At 42.3% G+C, this 23,398-nt stretch overlaps 1 protein-coding gene across 1 annotated transcript in view; it reads right to left on the reverse strand.

Annotated features, from left to right (window-relative positions):
- Positions 1 to 23,398, reverse strand: part of eefsec (eukaryotic elongation factor, selenocysteine-tRNA-specific) — a 358,203-nt gene that overhangs the window by 252,660 nt on the left and 82,145 nt on the right. Inside the window, exon 2 of the mRNA XM_080186223.1 lies at positions 1,269 to 1,476. Coding sequence (XP_080042349.1) covers positions 1,269 to 1,476 — 208 coding nt within the window. The remainder of the gene's footprint in view (positions 1 to 1,268; positions 1,477 to 23,398) is intronic.

A 23,398-nucleotide genomic window follows, 5' to 3' on the forward strand; every position in this document is an offset into this window, starting at 1 on the left:
AATAGAGTGAGAACAGATCTGCTCCAGGTCAACTGGAATCAAACACTGGCCTGTTTTGAAAGAGGAGATGGTTTGGGTAAAGTAGACATGCATTCTGTGGGGGAGGAAGATAGGTCAAACAAAGTGAGAGCTCCTGGATGATAAAAGAGTTTGAGGGTAAAATGAGGCAGCAAAAGAATGCATATGACAGGTGTCAGGTTGAAACAGGTTGAATATGGAAAATTCAGGTAGGAAGTGAAAAACTAATAAGAGAAGCAAAGAACGTTTAGGAAGAAACTGCCAGCTAATGAAGGATTTTAAAAGTCTTCTTTAGGCAGATAAATAATAAAAGAGTAGCAAAGGAGGGGTGGAGCCGATAGAAAATTGATAAAAAAAAGGAGATATTAGGAAGTTTGGCTGTATTTACAATAAGTAACCAGGACAAGGGCACTGTGGGAAATACGGATGGGAATAATGACAAACTGGCAATAATCTCCTAAATTCCTGAAATACAGATGTGGGCCCAGAGGACTGGAGAACGGATGTTGAACATGGCTCAGGAACACGAGGGGAAAGGCAATTTTTTTTAAGCTTATTTATTAGCAACATAATTGCCACATTCTGGCAACTATTTGGGTACACTGAGGGAGAATTTAGCATGTCCAATGCACCTAACCTGCACATCTTTCATAAAAACATAAGAACATAAGAAATAGGAGCAGGAGTAGGCCATCTAGCCCTTCGAGCCTGCCCCGCCATTCAATAAGATCATGGCTGATCTGTTGTGGCTCAGTTCCACTTTCCCGCCCTTTCATGGGAGGAAATTCACGCAGACACGGAAAGAACATGCAGTGTACTGGGGTGGGGTAAATATACAACGGCATGGAATACAATGAATGAATATTCATAAACTCCTTTGCAAATCATAGTCCAAATAAGCATTAAACGGTTTGCACACTTGAGGGGTCGAACGGAAACCACAAGGATGATCAGGAAGATTGTCGCACTTGGGAGAGTCAAGAAAATGAAGGACATAATCTTAAAATTAGAAAAATAGAATTTGAGGTATTGTCAATTCATAGGACCAGGAATCAAAATAGGAAGAAGAGAAATGGAGTCAATGTATTGAGTCCAATTTGACTCTTCTTCAGAACAGAAGTTGGCCATTCGTCATCTCCAATACCATGTCTGCCATTCAATTACATCATGACTACTCTTTATCTTAACTTGATCAACCCAGCGGATAGACCCAGCACAAGTATCCCAAGATGTATATCAGTTGGGATTACCTTGTATTCTCCAGCGTCTTCTGCATTTTCTTCATCATTTTGTCTATCGCCGCCTGCTTCTTCGCCTCTGGTAGGAGGTCGACTTTGTTCAGGATCACCACCATCCGGGGACATGTAATTTCGCCAATAACCAGACATTCCGCAGACTGTGTCTGCATGCCCTTTGTCACATCAACTACCAGCATCATCAGATCAATGATCTGGGAACCTGCAGGATAATGCAACATTTCATTTTGAGATTGATGGAAACAATTAATTATTGACAAGTAAAAGAAAATATGTTACTGATTAATATTTGTACTTTCCACTGAAAAACGTATGCATTAATTTGTAAGTTCACAAGCATAACATAATCTTCCAGATCCCAACAATAAATCATATTTTATATCTTTTTATATAATGATCCACTTTTAAGGTGTGAATCTATTTCATCAGGATATGCCTCTTGAAATAGAGATTATTTTAACCTAACTCGCCAGATGGGAAACCCACAGGAACAGTTAAATTTCAATGGAGAGGAAACCTGAACTGGGTGTAAAACTAGAGTTCCACCCAATCCTGTTAGTCCCCCAGCAGGCTGGGTTAGTTCAAACTGTCCCCAGCAGGGTCTATGAAGGAAGGTAAAATGATTTCCGCAATCTGCAATCAATAAGAAAGACTTGCGTTTTGATATCACCTTTCACATTCACAGGACTTCCTGAAGCTCTTTATAGCAAGAGGTTTTGAAGTACAGTCACTGTTGTAATGTAGGAAACTCAGCAGCTATGTTGTCCAAAGCAAGATCCCATAAACAGCAAAGTGACGATGACCAGATGATCTGGGTACATGAATAGGGAGGGAATAGAGGGATATATAAGAACATAAGAAATAGGAGCAGGAGTAGGCCATCCAGCCCTTCGAGCCTGCCCCGCCATTCAATAAGATCATGGCTGATCTGTTGTGGCTCAGTTCCACTTTCCCGCCCTCTCCCCATAACCCTTAATCCCCTCTCCTATCAAAAACCCATCAACCCGCGTCTTAAAAATATTTAGCGAGGCAGCCTCCACCACTTCAACGGGCAGAGAATTCCAGAGATTCACCACCCTTTGAGTGAAGAAGTTCCTCCTCAACTCCGTTCTAAACCGCCCCCCTTTTATCTTGAGGCTGTGCCCCCTAGTCCTACTGTCTTTTTTGAGCGGGAAGAGTCTTTCCACCTCTATCCTATCCATCCCATTCATCATCTTATACGTCTCAATGAGATCTCCCCTCATTCTTCTAAACTCTAACGAGTACAAGCCCAGTTTATTCAGCCTCTCCTCATAGCTCAACCCCCTCAACTCCGGTATCAGCCTAGTAAACCTCCTCTGCACTCCCTCCAAGGCCAAAATATCTTTGCGCAGGTGCGGCGCCCAAAACTGCACACAGTACTCCAGTTGCGGCCTCACCAATGCCCTATACAGCTGCAGAAGGATCTAGATAGGCTGGGCGAATGGGCCAGGAAATGGCAAATGGAATTTAATTTAATGTTGGCAAGTGTGAGGAAAAAATAAAAATGGACCGACTAAGTGCAGAAGGTTTTTTTTAAGTTTAGTTTGGACATCATGATTGGCACAGGCTTGGAGGGCCGATGGGCCTGTTCCTTTGTTGTACCTTTCTTTGTTTTTGTGATGAGGGATAAATCTTGACCAGGACACTTGAGACTCACCTGCTCTCCCTCAAAAACATTGCCAGGAGATCTCTTATGTCCACCTGAATGTTCAATAAGCTGATCCATTGACCAGCTCAATGTTGCCCACAAGGCTCAATTCAGTCTGTGTAGGATGGCAGCAATGGTTCTACAATCAGCTTCACGAGTTGGAGGAGAGGAAATTCAGGAAAGGATTGGTCTTCTGATGAACATTTAATGATGTTTTGTGTTTGTCTGAATATCAAGCAAGGGACAGAATCAACTGTAGTATCCATTGCAGTCAAATGACTCATTGAGGTTCACAATTAAGGTGCGCGCATGAGTCACAGCCATGTAGATAAGGGAGACAAGTGCCTACGATACCTCATACAGCAAGAGGTGACGTCTTCACAAGAGCAGTGGCAGAGTAGAGGTGGGACGGGGGGGGAGCAGTGAGGGGGTGATTGATGCTAGAAAAACAGAGGAAATGCTGATAGGTGAGATGAAGTGGCACAATAGGAGGCTTATTTGGCCACAAGTCCTGGCATGGACCATTTGGGCCTAATGGCCTGTTTCTGTGCTGAAACTTCTCTATAACAAGAACCAAAAAGATCAGGGAATCATGGCAACACTGGAAGTTGGAGCAGTCCCATGTAATGGCTCAAAGCTGTGGGATGCAGATTCCTGTCCCTTGAGCTCCTGATCTTGAGCTGAAGACCTGTAGCTAACAACAAATAAGAAAGCTGCATCTTCAGACACCGACATTCCATCAAGAGTAATTTTACAGAATGTACAAAACAGCCAGATAGAAAGAAGCTGCAAAACTGAAAGAAGGTTCAGGGAAAAACATGTCAGGAATTGATCCTACAGGACTAATTAATACATGTCGAGTTGTTTGGAAGAGCACCAGCTGTTTCCTGTTGTGTATCAAATCATGTTGATAAGTGCAGGAAGGGTTAAATTTAACTACTCATAAATCATTGCTGTTTTTAGAAGCAGGGCCGTTGGAACCAGTTCACAACTGAATACACCCGGCAATATTTTTCCAAGTGCTTCCTCGCTGTTGTGCATTCATAATAAACCAGTTAGGGTGAAACAGACTCAAAGGTGATCTGATTATCAGCCAACACAATGTGCACTATAGCAAGCAGGCCCAAGCTGCCCCCTAAAAGACAGTGATAAATTCAACCGCCATCGTTATCAAAAGATAAGTTATTACTGCAGAAAATCCTTTCGTGACTTAAGTGAACAAGAGCAGCTTGCACTTATACACACCTTGACCACCGTAAAATATTCCTAAGGTGTTTCACGTGAAGCTCAAAGAAAATATGACACACAGCCACATCAGAGGTATGAGGGAAAATGACCAATGGATGGGTCAAAGGTAAGCTTTAAAGAGAAGTTAAAAGGAGGAGAATGAGGTAGAGTGATGTAGGGAAGGAATTTCAGAGCTGCAGGCCTGGCCAACTGAAAGCACAATGGTGGAGGGTTTGAAATCAGAATAAATAGGTAAACTTACGATGGCGCCAGAATGAGGCGACTGCTTGCAAGCTGTGCCCAGCATACCTTCTAATTCTATCTTTTACTCTTGTTCTATGCTTCTAAAACTTTATTCTATTTTTCTCTGCACCCTATAGCTGTAACACTAGATTCTCACTCTCTCATTTCCTTTTCTATGAATTGTATGCTTTGTCGGTATAGCGCTCAAGAAGAAATACTTTTCACTGTTTGTGACAATAATAAATCAAATCAAATAAGAACATAAGAAATAGGAGCAGGAATAGGCCATCTAGCCCTTCAAGCCTGCCCCGCCATTCAATTAGATCATGGCTGATCTGAAGTGGATCAGTTCCACTTTCTCGCTTTCTCCCAATAACTTTTAATTCCCTCATCTGTCAAAAACCTATCTACCCGTGTCTTAAATATATTTAGTGAGGTAGCCTCCACCACTTCAATGGGCAGAGAATTCCAGAGATTCACCACCCTTTGACTGAAGAAGTTCCTCCTCAACTCCGATCTAAACTGCCCCTCCCCCACTTATCTTGAGGCTGTGCCCTCTAGTCTTGCTATCCTTTCTAAGCGGGAAGAATCTCTCTACCTCTACCCTATCCATCCCTTTCATTATCTTATACATTTCTATAAGATCCCCCCTCATCCTTCTAAACTCCAACGAGTACAGACCCAGTCTATTTAATCTCTCTTCATAGTCGAACCCCCTCATCTCCGGTATCAGCCTAGTGAACCTCCTCTGCACTCCCTCCAAGGCCAATATGTCCTTGCGCAAGTGCGGCGACCAAAACTGCACACAGTACTCCAGCTGCGGCCTCACCGGTGCCCTGTACAGTTGCAGTCAGAGGTATGAGGGAAATATAAAATATCAGAATTAGAGATGTGCAACCCTCCGATTGTAGGGCTGGAGATGATTCACATAGGGAGAGGAAAGAAGTTGGAACACAAGGGTGAGAATCTAAAACATTGAGCCACATCAGGAACAGGAAGATAAACAGCTCAGCGAGCACAGGAGTGATGGTGCGAGTTAGGATGTGGAAATGCAAAACGTTTGAAAATAAATTCACAATATCTGCATGGAAAACTGTTATGATGTTCTTACTTGTGCAGCATTTGGTAACCAATCTTGGGCATCACAGTCAGATTCAGTGTCCAAAACATCGGAAATGTGCTCCATCTAAACTCCCATGAAGAATGGGAAAGGCACTGGAGAGCTCAAGATGTTATTGAAACAACGTCCAGCATCTCACGAATTGCAGCATGTCAGAGAACAAATGTACCAAGTGCTTTGGAACACCATACTGAGAGGTACTCCTCCAAGTCACAGAAGCTATCTCAGCTTGGATATGCATCAGCTGCTCTTTCATTGCCCGGAACTTGTCAATGAACAGCACTAAGGGAGCATGCTCATGTGGACTACACAGTTCATGGCAATGACTCATCCCCAGTTTCTCAAGAGCAGTTGGGCAATAAATGTCAGCCTTGCCAGCAACGCCCAAAGCCTGAGAATGAAGAAGGTCACTCACTACCACCTTTGTAAAGGCAAGTTGGGATGGGCAATAAACACTGGCCTAGCCAGTGACACCCACATCTTGTAAATTAATAAAAGTCAAAAACATTGGGGGGCGGGGGGGGGGGTACCTTTAAAAAGTTCTCTTTTTAAAATCATGGTTTCTGCAGCTCTCACAACTTCAATGTTTTCTTAGCTCACAGCCCTAGCTGAGCGCTGCGGGATTGGCTACCAGATGTCTTTTTATTGCTCCCTAAGTGGCTTGGATTGGAGTTATTTGCTTCTACTTTGGGCTTTTTTTTTATAACTCTGCATTGTTAGGAGGTAAAGAAACTGGATGCAGGTCAGGTGATGATTATTTTTTCATTTTCTATTTGGAGCTACAGTTTTGAGTTGGTCTTAGAAGAAACATCAAGCTGAAAAGTCTCTCTCTCTGGTTTTGGAAGTTCTGCTGGTTATCTGAAGGTCTTCCCTTTCTGAAGGGGGGACAGTAGCTCTTGGTGGCTTGATCAGAGAGTCTCCCTGATCTGGGAAGCTGTTCTGACTTCAAATTGTTCTGGGTCTATCCAGAAAATTGCAGACTTCATCCAAAGACCTCAAGTCCAATACGACGGGTGCGTTAGCCTTTGCTTGCTAAACTTTTGAAAAGGGTTTTGTCTATGGCAACTGTTTTGTTTGATTGGAACACATTAGATATATTTGTTAAGGGTTATACATTATAGTGATTGTTCTGCTTCTTATTTGTAACTGATAAAAGTTTTTGCTAATTTTCTTACTATACATGTTAAGTATATTCTTAAATAAACTTCGTTTGATAAAAGCTCCCTAGTGGGTCATTTGAATCATACCTGAAGTGAAACATCTCATGCTTATTCTAGCCAAATTCAAGAGGCAAAACATGTGATCCAGGTGGACTCCATAAAACACCTTGGAACTTCTGACCTGAACCACAACAGTATGTACGGCTACATACCTGGCATCACACCAGCACTGAAATTCACATATCACATTACTGATTAGTATTTATTTAGACAAAATATATTAACTTTCATTCTAAATGCTAATAAATCCAACATAATAACTTACAATGATGACACATGCTGAGATACATTCCACGCATACTAGCTAGTCTCTGTACCTCTCACAAGTACCCATTCTGACTCTACCATATTCTCCCAAATGACAATTTGGGGGCGCTTCGACTGTCAGCAAACTCTGAATATGAGTGGAGGACGATATGATAATCAAGCACAAAACTTGCCTTCCAAGCTTCAGGCAGCAGTCACAGGATCACAATCAGAAGTGCAAAAACACCACTCCATAACTCAAACACTGCAAATAATCTTTACTGGGTGACGGATGGGAGCCATGAGATATTTCATCTAGCAATGAAAAATATAAGGTGTCAACTGCTGTAAGCACGATATGGAAATGTTTGTAGTTTGTAATAGTTTACTGCCCATTTGCTGAGGAGAAGAAATCTAATAAATCAGAGAACATGTTTCCCCACAAGAAAGAAATCACAAGTTGAAATCACGAACTTTCATATACTGACGCATGTGTGAATTTTAAAAGCAAATTACTGCGGCTGCTGGAACCTGAAACCAAACGAGAGAACACCAGAAAATCCCGGCAGCATCTGTAAGGAGAGAAAAGAGCTGACATTTTAAGTCCAGACAATCCTTTGTCAAAGGTCTTTGACAAGCTTTGACAAAGGGTCATCTGGACTTGAAATGTCAGCTCTTTTCTCTCTTTATGGATGCTGCCAGACCTGGCGGGATTTTCCAGCATTTTCTCTTTTGTGTCTTCTAAAATTTTATTTCTGCATGTGGTTTTAAGGCTCCATCAGGATGAAAGATGCACAATCCCATCTCACCCTGCAAGAAAATGCCAACATGCAATGGGAAACCATTCTACAAGGTGTTGGAAGTTTGCCAGCATTTTGCCCATGCACCCAACCTTTCCATGTCTGGTTGCACACACTTGCAGCAGCAATTCTGGGCAGGAGTGGGGAGCTCTGCTGGTTTTCTTTATTTCCTTGCCCAACCTGGCACACCGCAACTAATTGTAATGTTGCTCAAGACGGCTCTGGCTGAGATCAGCTAACACAGACATCAAACCTATTCCAAGGAATTTTATGAATGAACGAACAAGAAAACTAGAACACAAACATTTGAGGCTTCACAGGCTGAGACTCCCCATACTGCTTGCAGGTGTTTAATATTTAATTCTACACTTCCCTTCCAAAGTGTGTGACTAAACTTTCCCCATTGACATTTAATAGACCATGGAATGCAGAGCTTCTTATCCTTAGTAGCAACCTCCAAAACTAAAACTAGCAATTATAAATTGAAAAATGTAAAGGAAAAAATGCAGCAGGGAGACAAAAATCAATAAGCAAGTCATTGAATAAACTAAAACAAGTTAATGTTAACGATGTTAATATGCTGTCAGGAAGCTCTCCAAAAAAGGGTCAGCATACATGCTTCTTTTACATCTTCCGCAGGTCGAACATGGCAACGTGAATATTATGATTCGCCAAACCTTGATGGGATTTACAGCGAACAAGAGAAAGGAAATTGGCCCAGTTGAGAACTCTGGAGTATGTTATGGTTCAGGTCAGAAACTCCAAACTATTTTAAGAAGTCTGCCTGAATCTAAGTTTTGCATTTTGAATTTGGCTCAATAAGCATGGGATGTTTCACTTCGGGTGTGATTCAAATAACGCACGAGGGAGCTTTTATCAAACAAAGTTTATTTAAGAATATAGCTAACATGCATAGCCAGGAAATTAGCAAAACTTTTATCAATTACAAACAAGAAACAAAACAACCACTATCATGTATAACAAAGTTATAACAACCACTATAATGTATAACCTTAACTAAGATATCTAATGTGTTCCAATCAAACCAAAACCTTGCCATAGACAAAATATTTTAAACAAGTTCAACATAGCAAAGACTAATATTCACATGATACTGGACATTGAGTCATTTGGTTGAAGTCTGCACTTCTCTGGGTTCACTCAGAACAAGCTGAAGAAAAAAAAACAGCTTCACAAAGCACCAGAGACACTCTAGTCCAGCCCCCAACAGCAGCAGATTTTCACCCTTCAGGAAAACAAGATCTTGTTTTCAGCTAACCAACAGAATTTTCAAAACAACAGGGTGTGGGGGAAACAATTCTTTTTAGCTTGCTGTCCCTTCCAAAACTAAAAACTCAAACCTGCAGCTCCAAACAGAAGCTGAAAATGCAATCACTGTTACCTGACCTGTCCATAGTTGTTCTTCCTCCCAACAGTGACATCACCTAAGGCTGAGAGCATGAATTAAAAAACTCAAAGGTACACTAACATCATAAGTAGATAAATAAAACTAGCTGAATACTGCTCCTCAGGCCAGGATCAAGGATAGGCTTCTGCAGCACAAATCTTTGTGCGCTTCAACATTCTGAAGTGTTTGTGCAAACTTGACGATATGCAAGATAAAATTTTTTTCCTCCATAGCCTTCCACTAAATAATTCCAAATACTATTTCTCATTAGATTACATAAAAGCTCATCAAGGAGGAAATAGCGAGGCACCTTGAGAGGAATTGCTTGATAGAGCAGACGCAGCACGGTTTCGTTAAAGGGAAGTCGTGTCTGGCAAATTTACTGGAGTTCTATGAGGATGTGTCTAGGGCGGTGGATAGAGGAGAGCCGGTGGATGTGGTCTTTCTGGATTTTTAGAAGGCGTTTGACAAGGTACCTCACAGGAGGTTATTGCAGAAGGTCAGGGGACATGGAGTTGGGGGTAGGGTGTTAGCGTGGATAGAGGATTGGTTGTCAAATAGGAGGCAGAGAGTGGGGGTCAATGGGTGCTATTCGGATTGGCGGATGGTGACTAGTGGAGTGCCCCAGGGGTCGGTGCTGGGGCCTCAGCTATTCACCATTTATATAGATGATCTGGAGGAGGGAACCGAGTGTAGGGTGTCAAAATTTGCTGATGACACCAAGATTGGAGGAAAGGCAAATTGTGCGGAGGGTGTGGAGAGTCTACAGAAGGATCTAGATAGGCTGGGCGAATGGGCCAGGAAATGGCAAATGGAATTTAATGTTGGCAAGTGCGAGGTGGTCCACTTTGGTAGGAAGAATGGTAGGGAGGATTATCACTTACGTGGCGAAAAACTGCAGCAGGCGACGGTGCAGAGGGACCTTGGGGTCCTTGTGCATGAGTTGCAAAAACCCAGCTGGCAGGTGCAGCAGGTGGTCAGGAAGGCGAATGGGATGCTGGCCTTCATAGCGAGGGGGATTGAATATAAAAGTAGGGAGGTCTTGCTGCGGCTGTATAGGGCATTGGTGAGGCCGCAGCTGGAGTACTGTGTGCAGTTTTGGGCGCCGTACTTACGCAAGGATATTTTGGCCTTGGAGGGAGTGCAGAGGAGGTTTACTAGGCTGATACCGGAGTTGAGGGGGTTGAGCTATGAGGAGAGGCTGAATAAACTAGGCTTGTACTCGTTAGAGTTTAGAAGAATGAGGGGAGATCTCATTGAGACGTATAAGATGATGAATGGGATGGATAGGATAGAGGTGGAGAGACTCTTCCCGCTCAGAAAGGATAATAGGACTAGGGGGCACAGCCTCAAGATAAAGGGGGGGCGGTTTAGAACGGAGTTGAGGAGGAACTTCTTCACTCAAAGGGTGGTGAATCTCTGGAATTCTCTGCCCGTTGAAGTGGTGGAGGCTACCTCGCTAAATATTTTTAAGACGCGGGTTGATGGGTTTTTGATGAGAGAGGGGATTAAGGGTTATGGAGAGAGGGCAGAAATGTGGAACTGAGCCACGACAGATCAGCCATGATCTTATTGAATGGCGGGGCAGGCTCGAAGGGCTAGATGGCCTACTCCTGCTCCTATTTCTTATGTTCTTATGTCCTTCTAGCAATATGATTCAACAGCAATAATTTGATATCCATGTTATATCCATTGAGTAGAAACAATAAGAAATCCTCTTTCTTGAAACTGAATTACATTGGGCGGCCGGTAGCACAGTGGTTAGCACTGCTGCTTCACAGCTCCAGAGACCTGGGTTTGATTACTGGCTTGGGTCACTGTCTGTGTGGAGCTTGCATGTGCTCCTCGTGTCTGTGTGGGTTTCCTCCGGTTTCCTCCCACAGTCCAAAGATGTGCGGGCTAGGTTGATTGGCCATGCTAAAATTGCCCCTTAGTGCCCTGAGATGCATCGGTTAGAGATATGGGGGTAGGGCCTGGGCGGGATTGTAGTCGGTGCAGGCTCGATGGGCCCAATGGCCTCTTTCTGCACTGTGGGAATTCTATGATTGATTCTAGGAATTACTTTGAAGTTTAGTCTTTCATTGGATGTGATGGTCACTGGCAAGGTCAGTATTTGTCACACTTGAAATGAGTGGTTTAAAAGGTCATTGCTGTGGGTAAGGCCAGACCAGATAAAGATGACAGATTTCCTTCCCTAAAGGACATAAGCCAGCCAAGTGGGTTTTTAGGTCATTAACGATAGTTTCATGGGCACCATTATTTATACTATCTTTATATTCTAGATTTAATTAAATTTAAACTCCACCAGCCGCTGTGGTGGGATTTAAATCCATGTTACTAAGGCATTAGCCTGGGCCTGGGCATCAGGATTAGTAGTTCAGTGACATTAACAAGACGCCACCACCTCCCTGTTGAGTGCAGTCACTATTTTTATTTAGGAAAAAGTGGCAAATAGATTGCACATAACAAATTAGATGATTGCCAGTTTTCCTTTGGAGATATTCGAAGAAGAATAAATATTAGCAGTGAAACATTTTAAATCATGTCACAAAGTGTTTGACATTCCCTTTACAAAGTTGAACATCTATCTCCACCTTATTACTATTTGCTAAACCCTGCCTCCACCACCGACTGAGGTAGAAAGTTCCATATTCACACAATCCTCTCAGGAAAAAACTCATCTCTGCTCTAATCTCATTTTAAAAACAGTGTCCCCTAGTTCTGGGCTCACTCCAAGAGCGAACATAGAATCTCTACAGTGCAGGAGGCGGCTATTCGGCCCGTGTATGGACCAACCACAATTCTTCACTAAGACAACCCACTCATTCCAGGTATTAACCCAGTAAACTGCCTCTGAAACTCCTTCAATGCATTTACGTCCTTCTTTATATAAAGAGACCAAAACTGCATACAATATTCAAGATGTAGTCTCACCAATGCCCCATATAAATGAAACGTAACATCTTTACTTTTATCTTCAATTTCTTGTGTAATAAAGGATAGCACTCCATTGGAGCGTTGCGATCTGATTAGGGATACGCAACATGGCTTTGTTAGAGGGAGGTCTTGCCTTACGAATCTGGTAGAATTCTTTGAGGAGGTGACAAAAACGGTTGACGATGGGAGAGCCGTTGATGTCATCTACATGGATTTCAGTAAGGCGTTTGACAAAGTCCCTCATGGTAGGCTGGTAGAAAAGGTTAAGGCGCATGGGATACAAGGACAGGTAGCTAGGTGGATTGAGAACTGGATGGGCAATAGGAGACAGAGGGTAGTTGTTGAAGGGACCTTTTCGGGCTGGAGGCCAGTGACCACTGGTGTGCCACAGGGCTCAGTACTGGGACCTCTCCTCTTTGTAGTATACATAAATGACTTGGAAGAGAGCGTACGTGGTGTGATCAGCAAGTTTGCTGATGACACCAAGATGGCAGGGTTGGCGGATACTGAGGTGGAATGTCAGGTGATACAGCAGGATATAGATAGGTTGGTACATTGGGCAGATAGGTGGCAGATGGAATTTAATCCTGACAAATGCAAGGTGATGCATTTTGGAAGGAATAATGCAGAGAGGAGCTACGTGATAAAAGGTAGACCAATTAGGAGTATAGAAATACAGAGGGACCTGGGAGTGCAGGTTCACAAGTCTATGAAGGTTGCGACACAAGTGGAGAAGGTTGTGAGGAAAGCTTATGGAATGCTAGCCTTTATAGGAAGGGGTATAGAGTATAGGAGCTGCCGTATAATGCTTCAGTTGTACAGAACGTTGGTTAGACCGCATTTGGAGTACTGCGTCCAGTTCTGGTCACCTTACTACCGGAAGGATGTGGAGACTCTGGAGAGGGTGCAGAGGAGATTTACCAGGATGTTGCCTGGCATGGAAGGACTGAGTTACGAGGAAAGGTTGGAGAAACTGGGACTTTTCTCCTTGGAAAGACGGAGATTGAGGGGAGACATGATAGAGGTATATAAGATACTGAAGGGAATAGATAGAGTCAATAGTGAGAGGCTGCTCCCTAGACTGGGTACAATTACGAGAGGTCACGATCTAAGGGTGAGGGGGGAGAAGTATAATTTGGATGTGAGAGGAAGGTTCTTCACGCAGAGGGACGTGGGGGTATGGAACGCGCTACCGAGTAGGGTGGTGGAGGCAGGAACATTGGACTTGTTTAAGGTTTACTTAGATAGGCACATGAGCAAAACAAGGATGGAGGGTTATAGTAGGGGGTATTAAATCGGATCAGAGCCTCAGGAGACACCAGAAATGCAGACTTATATGTTAACGTTTTTGTCTTTTTATTCCGCAGGTGGAGGTCCACCTTGTTGTCAAACAAGGGGCATGCACACGGTGGGTCGTGCGTGGGCTGCTCTTGGAGGTTCCGGGAGTGGCCTAGTACTTCGCGTCGGTGTGTGTGCTTGATCCTGGACCGGTAGACGGGCGCCGCAACAGCTCGGTGACTAGCACTGCTAGCTGTGCAGATACATGGATTTGGGCCTGTGTCTGTGGGAGTTTGTGCATTCTCCCTGTGGTTGCATGGGTTTCCTCCCACACCCCAAAGATGTGCTCTTAGGCTGATTGGTATACCAAATTGACACTATTCTCCCCTGAATCTGGCTAAGTTAGGGGTTCCACTCGCAGACACGCAGGGCAGGGTAGGTGTAGGAGGATGCGGCGGCGCGGGCTCGTTGGGCCGAAGGGCCTGTTTCCTGTGCTGGATTGCTCTTTGTTCTTTGTTGTTTTTTGTTCATTAGCCTTTTTAATAAAGGTGTGACACATTGGCGTTATCACTGGACGAGTAATCCAGGGTAATGCTCTGGGGTTCGAGGTTCGAATCCCACCACAGTACATGGTGGAATATAAACTCAATAAAACATCTGGAATTAAAAGTCTAATGGTGACCATGATCCATTGTTGCAAAAACCTATCTGGTTCATGAAACCTGCTGCTCTTACCTCATCTGACCTACATCTGATTCCAGGCCCACAGAAATGTGAATAACACTTTAAATGCCCCTGGAATGGTCTAGCAAACCAATCGCTATGAAAAAAAACACAAAGGAGTGAAATCGGACAAACCACCTGGCATCAACCTAGGACAGATCCTGTTCATCCTACAAGGTTCTTCTTATTAAGATCTGGGAGCTAAATTGGGAGGGCTGTCTAACAGACTGGTCAAGCAACAGCCTGACATAGTCATATTCATGAAAAGGAATGTCCCAGATATCACTATCACCATTCCTGGATATGCCCTGTCTCATTGACAGGACAGTCCCATCAGAGGTGGCAGCGGCACAGTGGTTATACAGTTGGAAGAAAGTTGCCCTGGCAATCCTCAACATTGACTCTGGGCCCTATGAAGTTTCGTGGCATGAAATCAAATATGAACATGGAAATCTCCTGCTGATTACCAATAGCATCCTCCCTCAGCTGACAAATCAGTATTCCTCCATGTTGAATGTCACTTGGAGGAAGTACTGACGTGGCAAGGGCAAAGAACGTACTTTGGGTCAGGGACATAAATATCCATTGCAAAGAGTAGCTCAGTAGTACCACCACAGACTGAGCTGGCTGAGTCCTAAAAGACCTAGTTGCTTGACTGGGACTGTGGTAGGTGGTGAGGGAAAAACACAGCCTCATCCTCACCATTGGTCTGCCATAGATGCAACTATACATGACAGTATCGGTAGGAAGGACCACTGGCCAGTCCTTGTGGAGATGAAGTATTGTCTTCACATTGTGTTATGTAGCACTACAAGTGTGTTAAATGAGATCAAACAAATCTAGAAACTCAAAACTAAGCATCCATGAGGGTCATCAGCAACAGCAGAATTCTACTCAATCCCGATCTGCAACCTCATGGCCTGGCATATCCCCCAATCTACCATTACCACCAAGCCAGGTCATCAACTCTGCTTCAACGTAGAGTGCAGGAGGAATTGTGTCCCTTAAATCAGGAGGTTCCTCCAAATAGTCTCTTTTGAGCAAAGGTCTTCCAGGCATTAATGTCTATGCTGCATTTCTTGACATTAGCGTTCTTTGAGATGCATCTTTGTTTTCCTCTTGTTTGGACATCTTCCGTGAGCTGGGTAAAGATGATTTGCTTTGGCAGTCAGGACTCTGACATCCTGAGTTGGTTTTGGATGATCGAGGTCTCGATGCGGTGCTCTTGGCTCCTTCAAGGATGTTGATGTTAGGACATTGCAAAATGCTTTATAATTAAGTAAATACTTTTGAAGCATATTCACTGATATAATCTGGGGAATGCATAAAACAACTCGCGCTCAACCAGTTCCCGCAACAATGAGGTAATGGCCAGATAAACTCATTCAATGATTTTGGTTTGGGATAAATATTACCAGGACACCAGGGAGAACTGCCTACTCCTCTGTGAACAGTGTCTCGGGATCGTTGACTTCCACCCAAGGGAACTGACAGGGTTTCAGTTCAACATCAGAAAGATGGCAAGTCAGCACCACAATGAAGTGTCAGCATGAATTATGTGCTCTCCTCAATAGAGTGGGGTTTGAACCCACAATCTTTGGCTGAGATGAGCATGGGATACACTGAACTATGACTGCTACTGTAGGGAGTGAGGTAGCTGAAGAGATGCTATTGTCACTCCCTTCTCCAGGTGGAACAGCCTCATGTCCAGCAGTCTGGAAACAACAATCAGACTCAGCTCACTCAGTGACTCACATGGCTGGCAAAATTTACGTGTCAGCTACTGTTTGGGCTGGAGGTTCAGTTTGGTGCCGTGCAACATCTGATTAAATCTTTCATTCATATACAATGTTGGGATCAGATACTTAATCGCACACGGGTTTCGGAGCAAATAAATGGATCAGTTAGCATCTCGTAATTATGGAATAGCAAACTGTAGCCAGTAACTTATCAGCGGAAAATGACTGCATGAATGTAGCTTCATGTTATCTAGCATGTGTTAGCAATGTGTGCCCAACACAGTAAGGGATCAGGGCCAAAGTAATCTGGTAAAGTGTCACTGGGAATGGAGTATGTTTGATTTTTTGCTTCCTCATCTGGGCAGTGTGCAAAGTCAAGCGCCGCAGTAACAATTTTTGAACAATACAACACAGGAGGCAGACAGTCAGCCCATCATGCCTTGCTCTTTGGTAGAACCATCCAATCTTCCCCACTTTCTCTGCTCACCATTGGGAATTTCCCCATTATCACAAAGCCATTATCACTGTAGGGGGAATGTAGAAAATTAAGTTAATCATTGAAACATAGAAAGTAGGTGCAGGAGTAGGCCATTTGGCCCTTCACCACTCAATATGATCACAGCTGATCATATACTTTAAGTATCTCAGTCCCACTTTCTTTCCCTTTAGCCTCAAGGGCCACATTCAGCTCCCTCTTGAACATATCTAATGAACTGGCCCCAGCAACTTTCTGTGGCAGAGAATTCCACAGGTTCACAACTCTGAGTGAAGACATTCTTCCTCATCTCAATCCTGAATGGCTTATCCCTTATTTTTTCACTGTGCCTCTGCAGGAAAGTGACAGAAAAAAGTTAATTAACTGACAGCAAGGTCTGCAAAACAAAATGTGGCAATGGCACTGAAAACACCAATTCTGCTTTCACAAATTACTGGCTCTGTGATGGCCATGTGCAAAGGTAATTAAGGATAGCTCAAATTAAAACGACCAGAGTGGAATTTCATCATCAATGGAAAAAGAAACCCTGCTATTTATAGAAGCGTATTCGGGTGGGTAGCAGCAATACTAAGAATAGCACCACTGCAAAGCACTTTCCACAATAGGTACAATAGCTGAGAACACACAATGCTGCTTTTAAACCACAAAACAGCTTTTCTATCATTATAGAGAACATGTAGATGTTTCCACTCATGAGGATCTTCAAAACTAGAGGACACAAATATACGGTGTCGACCGATAATCCAATAAAAAAGAGAAACTTCTTTACCCAGAGAATGGTTAGAACATGGAAGTTACAATAACAAGAAGTGGCTGAGGCAAACAACATCGATGCATTTAAGGGAAAGCTGGATGTACAAATGAACGTGAAAAAGTAAACACATGCTAAAATAGGATTAGATGGAGTAGAGTGGGAAGAGGCTCGTATAGAGGATAAACATCAGCATGGGTCAGTTAAGCTGATTGGCCTGTTTCTGTGCCGGTAGTTACAGGACACCGTTACAAAAAAATTAAACAGCAATTACAATCAAAGCAGCAATGGTTTGAGCTCGGAGCTAAGAGTGATGAGCAGAAACTATTAACTCACTATCAACTCCTATAAAGGAAGTAGGGTAGAATTTTGGGTCATTTGAGTCAAGAACAAAAATTAGGCACAGTAAGAAATCTCACAACACCAGATTAAAGTCCAACAGGTTTATTTGGTATCACAAGCTTTCAGAGCGCTGCTCCTTCATCAGATGAGTGGAGAGTTGTGTTCACAAACAGGCCATATATAGACACAGACTCAACTGCAAGATAATGGTTGGAATGCAAGTCTTAACAGGTAATTAAGTCTTTACAGGTACAGGCAGTGTGAGTGGAGAGAGGGTTAAGCACAAGACTGAATATCCACAGTCTTGGTAGAAAATTGCAATGATTCACAATCCTCCAAGTATAGTTATTTCTCATCTTACTCTTAAATGGTTGATCCATTATCCAAGAACTTGACTCCTAATTCAAGGTTCTCCAAACAGAAAATACAGCCTCTCTTTGCCTGTCTTGTGAAGCCCTCTCAGAATCTTAATGGCACAGTGGCTAGCAAGCTGCCCCTCAACACCAGGAACCTGGGTTCGATTCCTGGCTTGGGTCACTGTCTGTACGGAGTCTGCATGTTCTCCCTGTGTCTGCGTGGGTTTCCTTCAGGTGCTCCGCTTTCCTGCCAGTCTCAAAGATGTGCTGGTTAGGTGCAATAGCCATGCTAAATTCTCCCTCAGTGTACCCGAACGGGCACCAGAGTGTGGCAACTAAGGGATTTTCAGAGTAATTTCATTGCAGTGTTAATATAAGCCTACTTGTGACACTATTAAATAAACTTTAAACTTTTAATAAGATCACCTCTTGTTCTTCTATCCTAGAACATATTGGCCTTTTCTTTTCACTCTCTCCTCTTAGAACAGCCTTCTCATCCCAGCATCAGTCAATGAACCTTTGTTGCACTCCCTCTGAGGCAAGCATATCATTCCTTAGAGGAGACTAAAAGTGTGCACAGTACTCCAGGTGTGGTCTCACCAAAGCCTCATATAATTGCAGCAAGACTTTATTTCAGTATATGAGTAACAAAGGGCAACATACTCAAAAGGTTAATCCATCTTTTCTCTTTGCAGATGTTGACTATTTTCAATATGCCCTCCTTCATTTCACATTTAGAGCTGTTTCTTTTCATCTGTAAGGTTCTGTGCTGCCGAATACAGCATCTGGCTGAAGTCTGAAATGGATCTACTGAACCCAATATACCACAGTCACATTGGAAAATCAGCACCTAAATTCTTCAGATTGTTCTGAGCAAAGAAAAGGGATTTTTTTGGTCTCAAGGTAGGCTTTGCATCAGCGTGTTAATACATTTCAAATAAACAGTTCAAGGCTCCTGTTAAAACAGCATCAACATGGTGTTGGATCAACATTTTAAACCTGCAACCACGATTATTGCCAACAGCTGCAATATTGAAAAGTTGTCCATGGCCCAGCAGCACAAAGTCACAAGGAGAAATGGTAACTAATAAAGTTGCCCTTCATAAAACAGAGTTTCCTTTTCATCATAGGCCACAAGTTGGAACATCACCGAGAGCTACTGCCCAGAATATACTGATGAAGGGGTCACAAGTAATAACAATATTTGGTTCTATTGTTCTCCTTCATTCAGTACTTCAGGGTAATCAAAGACTTAGATTGATACAAATGCCTTGCATAGATTCTCAATATTCAAAGTTCTACACAGCAAATGAATTACAGTTGAAGTGTAGACAGTTATGTTGATAAATATAAGACACAAAGCCCCACAAACAAACAGCAGATGAAGAAATTACCAGATTGTGATGGTTGAGGGAGGTATGTTGGCTATGACATGAGGAGAACTCTCTACTCTTCCAGTAATACCGTGGCATCTTATCTGGCACTATTCATCAAAATTACTGCAAACATTGCACCGTGTCAACCATAGCTTATCTGGGTCAGAAGGTTGTGGATTCAAATCCCACTCCAGAGACTTGAACACCCAATCCAGGTCATCGCTACATGGAAAGTGTTGCACCATCGGAGGGGCTGACTTTTGATCGAGTCAACAAACATTCTTCCCGCTCAGATAGACCATAAATTATCTCATGTCACTATTTCAAATAGGTGCTACAAATAAATCTGTTGAACTTTAACTTGGTGTTGTGAGACTTCTTACTATTTCAAATAGGAGCAAGGAAATTCCAATATTTCAGCCTCAATCAACATCACCAAAAAATTATCTTGCCATCACCAAATTGCTTTTTGCAGAGTGTGCTGTTGGTCATTTAGTTGCCATACCGTTCATGCATATAGTAACCACATGGCATAAGTACTTAATTGGTTATGATGTATTTTGAGGGAGAGAAGGGGTGGTCCTGAAGTCCTGAAAGGTGCTCTCAAAATTAAACTAATTTTTTTGGTTTAATGATTTATCTACAAAAACATCTTAGATGATACAGCATTCTCTCAGGGCTGCACAGGATTGTTAGACTAGGGAATGTGCTATGGTCCCTGCAGCAAAACTTGAACCCAACAACATAAATGTATTTATATAGCACTTTTAACTTAATAAATGGTCTTTGGTGCTTCACCAAATTATCATAAAGCAAAATCTGACACTGAGCCACACAGGGAGATGGTAGGGTAAATGACCAAAACCTTTGTCAAAGAAGTAGATTTTAGAAAAAGTGTCTTAAAGGAGGAGTGAGGTGGAGAGCTTCAGGGAGAGAAATTCAAAGCTCAGAACTTTTGGCAACCAAAAACATGGCTGTCAACGATGGAGCAATTAAAATTGGGGATGCTCACGAGGCCAAGATTAGAGGAGCACAGAAGTCTGACAATTGTAGAGCTGGAGGTCAGAGAACCAAGGGATTTGAAAACAAGGAAAGCCATTTTAAAATCAAGGAGATGCTTAACTGGTAGGCAGTGTAGGTCAATGAGCACAGGATTGATAATTGAACAGAATTTGGTCAGCAGAGTTTTGGATAACCTGTCAACAACATTAACTCAAGAGACATCAGCACAAAGCCCAGCCAGGTTGACTTAATAATGACCAATAGGGAAGCTGCACTGTATATTTTTGGCGTTAAGCCACATTAAAATCAAACAAAATCAACTAAAAATTCAGTTGAGTATTATAAATTATACTGATTGCGTGGAGCATAAAGGCAGCCACGTAGGTGTCATGCTATCCAGAATGGACAGCAGGGTGGAGACGCATTTTTTGTTCTCTCCGGCAGGGAAAAGTGAGTGCAAAATAAGCCGCTGGATCTCAATACACTACATCTGTACATAGTTTAGCAGACTTGGCAAAGGATTTTGTTCGTGAGTAAACTACTGAAATATTAAAACAATAAATAGAACAGTATTCCCCTTTAAGCATTTCACGGGCTATATCTGAACTTCTGGTTAAACAACATTAGATGAATCCCTTGGGTGATTTGAGTATTCCTAATATTAACCTTCTGTTACAAGCACAATATTGCAGTCAGTCAACTCTGACACTGTCTATTTTGATGGTAAAGTAAAACAGATTAGGTAACTTCTTTCAAATTCTTTTTATATAGGTAAATGATTAATTATTAGAGCAAAAAACAAATCTCAACTTTGTAGTTTGACCCAAGGTGCTGTAAAGACAGCTTTGTCATCCGCTGTACAGCAAGTATTTGAGGACCTCTCCACAGCCCAGCATAACTTAAGATGAACTTCCAGCTATCGGAAATTTGTAATTAACAAGCTGCGTGTAGTTAAGCCAGTTTTTTAAAAAAATAATTACTATCATATGCTCAAACAATACGAGACTAACCAAAGTGGTCTGCAAAAAAAGTCTTTTGTAAAGAAATTAAATATAGTATTCTTGATCACATGTTGTTGTTTCAGGAATCTTATCCCATCCCTCAGTAACCTTAACTCATTCACAACTAAAACTGCCATTTGGTATTTTGTTCCTTGAGAGTATCCCAATTTCCACAATTCCAAAGCTCCACGTACATGTCTTAGCACACTTTCCCGTTTTAAGATTCTGCCGTATCCAAACTTGCACCAAATTCCCTTCACCCATCACCTCAGTGTTTGCTGATCCATTTTGGTTTCTAGCTTGGAAAGATGTTGATTTGAACACTTTCATCCTTGTTTGCAACCCTTCCATGGTCTCACCCCTCCCGATCTACAAACCTCTGAGATCTCATTGCTCGATCCCTGCCAGCCACGTTTTCAGCGGTGAGTTCCGAAGCTCTGGAATTTGCTCCCAAGACTTTTCTGCTTCTCTCTCCGTCCTTCCTGATGCTCCTTAAACCTGCCTCATACTTCAAGTTTTGCATCACCTGTCTGAATACTATATTCTAACATGGCTCTGAAACATCTCACCTGAAAGGCAGCACTTCTGACAGTACAACCCTCCCTTGATAAGTCAAGACTGATGCTCCCATGGAGAACTGAGGATGTGGTTACATTGTTGGTGGCATTATCTTTCAGAGAAGACATTAAACCTCAGTCAGTCTGCCCTGCCAGGTAGATGTAAAAAGATCCCATGGTACTACAGCATTTTGAAGAGCAGAATTACTGCTGCCATCAGTCTTTTGAATGGGCTTACCTTGCATTAAGTTGACCTTTCTCTACACCCTAACTATGACTACAATACCGCATTCTGCGCTTTCTCCTTTCCTTCTCTATGAACGGTATGATTTATCAGTATAGCGTGCAAGAAACAATACTTTTCATGTATAACAATACATGTGACAATAATAAATCAAATTCGATCTATGTCCTGGCCAATATTTATCCCTCAATCAACATCACAAAAATCATCATCAGATTGCTGCTTGTGGGAGCTGCCAAACTGTGTACATTACAATAGTGACTGCAATTAGTTCATTGGTTGTAAAGAGGAGCTGGACACCTGGCAGCAGTGAAAGATGGGGATTTTCCACAGTAACTTCGTTGCAGTGTAAATGTAAGCCTCCTTGTGACACTAATAAATGATAATAATTATTATTTAATAAAGATACCAGCTGCTCTTTCATTACTGCACTGGGAGTATCAGCCTGGATTAGGTGCTCAAGTCACTGAAGTGGGACACAAACTTCTGATTTATAAGCAAGAGTGCTATTAGTGAGTCACATTAACACCGAAGTATTGATGCGATGTAGCATGCTCTGATATTATCACGTGTGAGAGTAGTGATACCTGGTGGAACGTGTACTTACAATTTAATAATAGTAAACAGCATGTGCTGGCATTGTTAAAGAGCATTTTTTGTATACCTTAGTGGCAGTATATTTAAATTAGAATGGACAAAAGGAAGGAAGTACTTGTCAAATAACAACTGTTTTGAACATCCCTGGCAATAAACTACAACGATTCAGACTTTATTACAAACAAATTTACTAGTAATACAAATTGTAATCTGATAAACTGACCACATTTGTCAAGCAAAACTTCCAATGGATTATGGACCGTTAGCAACTGTAAATTGACTGCTTGTGTACAATTTCCATTTATTATCAGATTTTCTAGACTTTAATCTTATTGTTGAATTGTTCACATCCTGCATGCTTTCTATTGGGTCGGTCTGGCAGCCATTCACATCACTAAGCAAGTTATTGTACTTCCTATTTAACTCAACTGCAGCACAGGAAACAAAAAAAAGGTCCTCAGAAAAGTCTTACTATCCCACTGACGTAGAGTCTTGCCTGAGGGCAGGTTTTACTTCCACTCTTCCTCCATCTATTCATCTGAAGTTTCACTGATGTGAAGAAGGTAAAAGCATCTCTGGCAATTCAGACTTTGTCAGGATCAGAACTCTCAGGATTTTATTCACCCCAGGTTACAAGATTATCAGTCAAACGGCTAAATTTTGAAATGCGAGAGAATTGACGATCTCTTCTTATACCTATCACTCAGTAAAATTCAGGCACTTAGTTTCCTGCGTGACACTTTGTGACATTTAAATGCAAGGTGTAAATACAAGTTTTTCTTTAAAAATGAA

Source organism: Carcharhinus amblyrhynchos, chromosome 3 (genome assembly GCF_965287045.1).
Source record: "Carcharhinus amblyrhynchos chromosome 3, sCarAmb.v2.hapA, whole genome shotgun sequence".
NCBI lineage: Eukaryota > Metazoa > Chordata > Chondrichthyes > Carcharhiniformes > Carcharhinidae > Carcharhinus > Carcharhinus amblyrhynchos.